Source organism: Pseudochaenichthys georgianus, unplaced genomic scaffold, assembly GCF_902827115.2.
Source record: "Pseudochaenichthys georgianus unplaced genomic scaffold, fPseGeo1.2 scaffold_1924_arrow_ctg1, whole genome shotgun sequence".
NCBI classification, from domain to species: Eukaryota; Metazoa; Chordata; class Actinopteri; order Perciformes; family Channichthyidae; genus Pseudochaenichthys; species Pseudochaenichthys georgianus.
The window spans coordinates 5,001-11,662 of NW_027262658.1; the positions used below are offsets into that span (position 1 = coordinate 5,001).

The following is a 6,662-nucleotide window of genomic DNA, read 5'->3' on the forward strand; positions in this document are numbered from 1 at the left end:
GTGTTGGCCCTGGAGGGATCAAGTCTAATATGTGGATTCATTATATATAATAATAATAATTTCTGTGTGTGTGCAGAGGACTACGCCGCTTTGTGCAGTTCGTTCTTCCCGACGTTCCCGGAGAGTTTCCCAGACTCCGAAACAGAGACAGGAAGAGGAGGTGGAGGAGGAGGTACTGAAACATTAATAATAATCTTAGTATTTTTTTTTTTTCATCTTTTTCTTTTTAAATTTGTTTTCTAATCTCCTTGTTTCCTTTTTCCTTCCATCTCCTTGTCACCTCCCCCCCCCCCCACAGCTCCTTACTTCCCCCCCTACAGTCCTGACCCCCCTGAGTACGAGGATTTCTCCCCAGCAGGGGGCAGCAGAGGACGGAACTCCTTCAGCCTGCCGGAGGGGGGGGGCCACCACCGGCAGCCCGATTACAGGTGAAATTAATTTAAAGGTCTCTTATTATACTATTATTAGGCATATATTATAAAGGGCACCTATCATGCTATTTTTAGGCAATGGCACAGGTCTCAGATATATACAACAGATCATTCTAGCCATGCCTCATATCCCTCTATTTCACTTCCTGTTTCTAAAGTGCTACATTTTATGAATAAAGCTTTAAAAAAAAATAATTGATAACAAATAAAAAGGAGGGTCTGAGCTCATGCGGGACCCGGCAGCTACCGTCTAAACTAAATGCTGCCGTGATGAAACGCCATATCATGGATTATCAAGGATCTGAAACAGTCTGGAGCTCAAAGGCTTTCTCTCTTGCCGGTTACACCACGAGGTTTCTACTTCCTGCTTCTTCACACACATGCTCTCCAGCACAGGTTAGCTCTGAGTGTTAGCATGCTAATGTAAACACCGACCATATTACGTCCAAAGCAGTCGGGCATTGTTTCTGATAGCAGCGTTCTGATTGGCCCGTGGGTCCACGTTTCAGATGTTACGTCATATCGGACGCAAATCTGGATCAGCTCCGTTGTTCCCCGTTTTTAGAGATTTGGGTACGGAGGAAAAGAGAGAGGGTTTTGTTTTCTGACGCTGCGTGAGTTCCCCGACACACCGGGGACACACCGGGGACACACCGGAGACACACCGGAGACACACCGGGGACACATGGTGATGGAGAGAAGACATCACAAAGTGCGTTTTGCATGATAGGTCCCCTTTAAAATAAATAGAGAATATGTCTCTGAAGTGTTTTGCTCAAAATACCAAACAGATCACAGATCTCCCATTCTAGCCTCAAACCCCTCTATTTCAGCTGTTACTAAAGTGACGATTCGGGGTCTGTAGCTTTAAGAAAAGAAAAAAAGAAGCTCATGCGGGAGAATTCTAGGCTTTTATTTGTCATACGTACAGAGCTACAGTGTCGTCATGTCTTAGGTCCTCCAACAGTGCAACACAATAAACCAGATAAACAGGAAAAAATCAGTTGTAAAATAGTGAAATAGTAAAAGTACAGTCCAGGTTAGCTGTGAGTGCTAGCGATGCTAATGTAAACACAGACCATATTACCTCCAGGACAGCTCTGTGTTTCTGACAGCAACGTTTCTGATTGGCCCGTGGGTTTAAAGCCCGCCCACATTTTAGTAATGTCGTCATGACGCATCAAATCTGGATCAGCTCCGTTGTTCCCCGTTGTTAGAGATGTGGGTATGGAGGAAAAGAGAGGGGTTTATTTCCTGACTCTTTGAGAGTCTCCTGACACACGGGAGACACCGGGGACTTACCGGGGACACACCGGGGACACACCGGGGACACACCGGGGACACACCGGGGACATATGGTGATGTAGAGAAGACATCAAGAAGTGAATTTTGCATGATAATAATAAAAAATGAATAATTCTCAATTGTTGTATATTTCCTGTCCCTCAGCACCGGTTACTACTCTGAGGGAGACTTCGGCCCCGCCAGGTCTCCCACTCTCCTCCTCCCTGTGGACCCCCGGGCTGAGATGGCGTTCGAGGCCCACCCCCCCCCTCCCTCCCGCCGCAACGGGCCCCCCCTCAGCCTGGCCCCCCCCTACCTGGAGGAAGAGCAGGAGGAGGAGGAGGAGGAAGGGTGGAGGCCTGGACCCCCTTTTCCCCCCTTTGAGAGGAGCAGAGGAGGAGGAGCGCCAAGGAGGGTCTACGAGCGTGAGGAACAACGTTTTATTCCACACTTCTGTAACATGATAATAACGATAATAAACTTGGTAAAAGTACACACATCCTTTACTCGAGTAGAAGTACAGATACTCGTGTTTAAAGATACTCTGGTGAAAGTAGAAGTACTGACTAAACTTCTTTACTCAAGTCAAAGTAAAGAGGCTTTGAAGTGTCCTTCAGTAAAAAGTACCCATAGCTAGCAGCTGCTTTAAAGAGTACCTGACCTCCCTTTATATCAATAGAACAATAATGTCATCGTTAGCTAATGAATGTTTCCATGGTGAAAACATAACATAGTGTATTTGTAACTGTAGTCAGTCTGATGATACATTTAATGTAACTATTAGATATTAATTATTTACCTCCTCCTCCTCTCAGGGCGTTATGAGCCGTACGCCGGTCTGAATGAAGCAGAGGATTGTGGGATACTTCACGGCTGCGAGAACGGCAGGTGTATCCGCGTCGCCGAGGGTTACACCTGCGACTGTTACCAAGGATACGAACTGGACATGACCTCAATGACATGTATAGGTAAGGACACGGATACTTATTTTATTTATTCATTTTATCCAATTTCATTTATTTATTTTATTTATTTTATTTATTTTATTTATTTATTTATTTATTTTATTTATTTTATTTATTTTATTTATTTTATTTATTTATTTGAGGATATTTAAATTAAGTACAAAAATATGTATTATTTTTGGGATTTGTATTGATATTTTCTCTGTTATTTCACCTTTCTAATATTCTTAAGCTATTTTTGTTGAATTTTATATTTTGTGTGTGTGTGTGCCTGTGTGTGTGCCTGTGTGTGTGTGTGCAGATATAAACGAGTGTGAGGACGGCGGCGTGGACTACCCGTGTGTGAACTCTCGCTGCGTGAACACGGACGGTTCGTTCCGCTGCGTCTGCAGGAGAGGATACGTGATGTCACGCAGACCCAACCACTGCGTTGCCGCGTAGAGCAGCGGACCGTAAAGAAACAACAGCACTATACAGAGCTGAATGACGTCCTATTTTCTGTGTTGGTCCCTGAAGGCAGCATCTCCCTGGGATTTCTCCTTGAGATTCTGGATTATTGCAGAAAATATTCTCAACGTTTTTGATACTTACCACATTTTTTGAAGTATAAAGCCAACGTTAGGCTATAAAGGAACTACAGCACGGTCACATGACTTCACGTCACCACCGCTAAGCTAAAGGAGGCTAACGTTGGGCTATAAAGGAACTACAGCACGGTCACATGACTTCACGTCACCACCGCTAAGCTAAAGGAGGCTAACGTTGGGCTATAAAGGAACTACAGCACGGTCACATGACTTCACGTCACCACCGCTAAGCTAAAGGCGGCTAATGTTGGGCTATAAAGGAACTACAGCACGGTCACATGACTTCACTTCCCCACCGCTAAGCTAAAGGCGGCTAACGTTGGGCTATAGAGGAACTACAGCACGGTCACATGACTTCACTTCCCCACCGCTAAGCTAAAGGCGGCTAACGTTGGGCTATAAAGGAACTACAGCACGGTCACATGACTTCACGTCACCACCGCTAAGCTAAAGGCGGCTAACGTTGGGCTATAGAGGAACTACAGCACGGTCACATGACTTCACTTCCCCACCGCTAAGCTAAAGGCGGCTAACGTTGGGCTATTAAGGAACTACAGCACGGTCACATGACTTCACATCCCCACCGCTAAGCTAAAGGCGGCTAACGTTGGGCTATAGAGGAACTACAGCACGGTCACATGACTTCACTTCCCCACCGCTAAGCTAAAGGCGGCTGACGTTGGGCTATTAAGGAACTACAGCACGGTCACATGACTTATCTCTTGAAGTTTCTCTATAAATCTACTTTCTCTGTGCCAAAGAGCTCCATTGCTTTCTTATAAGGAAGCCCATAGGGGACTTTATACAAAATCACGTTGAGTTAAAATAAAAGAGTGTTTTCTAGAACAATATAGTATGAGGGCGCCAACGTCACTTCTGGCTAAATGATCGCCCCGCCCACTTTCCAGTGAAAATACTGCATCCGAGCGAAGCGGAAAATAAAAGTGTCTTCATGTCTTAAAGCTGCTGAGTCGGATACATCCAGAGTTACGGTTTCTTTATTTCCTCTACAGAAAATCTGCAGTTTGGTAGAGGGTGCAGACTAAACCCTGGATACCGTTATAAATTGTGTCTTTAAATTTCCCAGACACCCCACTATATATAAACATTAAAATCCAATGTAATCAATGTAACCTGATATTTCTTATTGCAATTTAAGTTACAATTCAAATTCGAAATATAAATATAATTGTTTGAAAATGTCCAGCATCATATCAACAAGGCATTCCTGCACACATCACGATTACAAGTAAAGATTCCTAACAATGTATACATTAATACAGCGTTTGATAATAACCTGCTGAAAAATGTACAATATTCAAATGTTTGTGATCAAAACTTTAGCCTATTTTCTCTTTATTTGTGTAAGTCTTAATAAAAATCTAAATGCAAAAAACGTTTTAAATGATTATTTACCATATATATAGTGGACAGTATTGAAATATTAAATAGCCATACAAACAATGCTACCTAATGTGTGCAAGCATTATAAAATATGCATTCAAGGTCCCCATCATCCTCTTCTTAATCAATATCTCACAGCTCTCAGATATATCCAGAGCCGGTCTCTGATTGGCTGAAACACCAAACAGATCATTGCAGCATTACCCATAATCCCCTCTGTTTCAGCCCTGTTTCCAAAGTGCTGATTCTCTGGCCGTTTCTCAATCTCGAGGAAACTGGCTTCCAAGCCAATATTTCAAGGATGCTACGTCATCGAGTGCCGCCGAAGGACTGTTCCAATCTCCAGCATACTTGGAATTCCACCGAGGCCGCGTCCTTGGTTTGGGGGGAAATTTCAAGGCAGACTTCGCGTCCTTAAAATCCCCACAATGCTTTGCGCACGGACCAATTTCAAAAACCCTTGCGGAGAATGGCTGAATCGACGCAGCACACATGTATGTAGTGGCGAAGAACATGTGTTGGTAAATATGTTACATTTGTTATCACGAAAAATGTGTTCCGTGAAAGTAAAGCAAGTTCATAATTAGATAGACATCGTGAGGTATTTATTTTCGGTACAGTTTATGTTGAAACCGTTAGAGAGAGTGGCACACTTGTTAGCCTGTTCCATTCTTCTTCGTTTTCCGTAGCCGTGGCTTGGAAGTATACTTGCTTCGTTTCTGAAGGAAGTGACTTGGAAGTATGCGACTACCAAGCCAGCATCCTCGCGTAGAGTCTCTCTACACAGAGGGGACACATGCTGATGTAGGAGAGACATGAAGAAGTGGATTTTGCTTGATAGGTGACCTTTAAAACAAAAAAAAGAAACCAGACATGTTAGTTTGTATCAGGAGCTTTGTCTAGATCTGCAGATGAGATTTATTGATGATAAGAAAACGACAGAATCATTTTTATTTCTTCATTTCCTGTCTTTTCTTAATGTGTGTTTGCAGCTGCGGCTTCCCCTCCTGAATGTACAGGAAGCTGCTTTATGTATATAATAACTCACATTTCCTCCACCCTATATACTGCCACCAAACGAATACCACCTGATTGTGTTTTTATGTGTTCTTAATATAACTTTCTGACGTTTTAATTTCACGTGAAGTCTGATGTATAACATGCACTGTATCTGCCAGAGTTACACAGAATATTTTGTACATTTTTAAAATGTAATCTGGTGTTTTTTTTTAATTTTTATGATTCACTTTTGTATCATTGTTGTTTGTACGACAAGAAATGAAAATATATTTGCACAAACTTTTATTGAACCCGTGTCCGTGTCGTTCATTTGAAATGGTTTTAATTATTTTTCCTTTATGTGCTCCTACAGTTTGAAGCAAGTTATATATTAAAGGGGCCGTATTCTGACGAGAAGAGCCAGAATATAAAGTTCAGAAATAAGTCAGGATTCTGAGAAAAAATCTAAATGTTGGATTTCTGTAAAAGAAGCGAGAATTCGTAATTCTGAAAACAAAGGCAGAATTTTCTGACAAAAGTCGGAATGTTAGAAAGAACTTTGAGAAACAAATTTTAAAAAATTGAATCCGGATAATGTCAGAATTTATAATTTTGTCAAAAATAGTCCCAATTCAGAATTTAGAAAAAAAGTCATAAGTCTCAGAAATCAGAATTTTTATAGTTTGGAGAAAAAAACTCAAAATGTTGGAATCCGGTTAAAAAGTCACAATTCCGAATTTTGAAAGAAAAAAGTCAGAATTAAGATTTTGAGAAATAAAGTCAGAATTCTCTGAAAATAGTGTGAATGTTAGAATGGGGGGAAAAATATTCATAATTTGTAGGCACAAACTCAAATGTTGGATTCCGGATAAAAAGTCAGAATTCATAATTTTGACAAAAAAATCAGAATACGGAATTTTTGAGAGAAATAGTCCCTATTTGGATTCCTGAAAAAAAATCTCAGAATTTGGAAAAAAGTAATGATTCTCTGA

At 41.5% G+C, this 6,662-nt stretch overlaps 1 protein-coding gene across 1 annotated transcript in view; it reads left to right on the top strand.

Moving 5' to 3' along the window:
- LOC117441702 (latent-transforming growth factor beta-binding protein 4-like) overlaps window positions 1-5,981 on the top strand; it is a gene marked incomplete at its 5' end in the record, with an annotated part of 10,742 nt that extends 4,761 nt beyond the window's left edge. Inside the window, 5 exons of the mRNA XM_034077742.2 lie at window positions 77-172; window positions 299-428; window positions 1,881-2,140; window positions 2,531-2,683; window positions 2,982-5,981. Coding sequence (XP_033933633.1) covers window positions 77-172; window positions 299-428; window positions 1,881-2,140; window positions 2,531-2,683; window positions 2,982-3,121 — 779 coding nt within the window. The remainder of the gene's footprint in view (window positions 1-76; window positions 173-298; window positions 429-1,880; window positions 2,141-2,530; window positions 2,684-2,981) is intronic.
- Window positions 5,982-6,662: the final 681 nt, after the last annotated feature.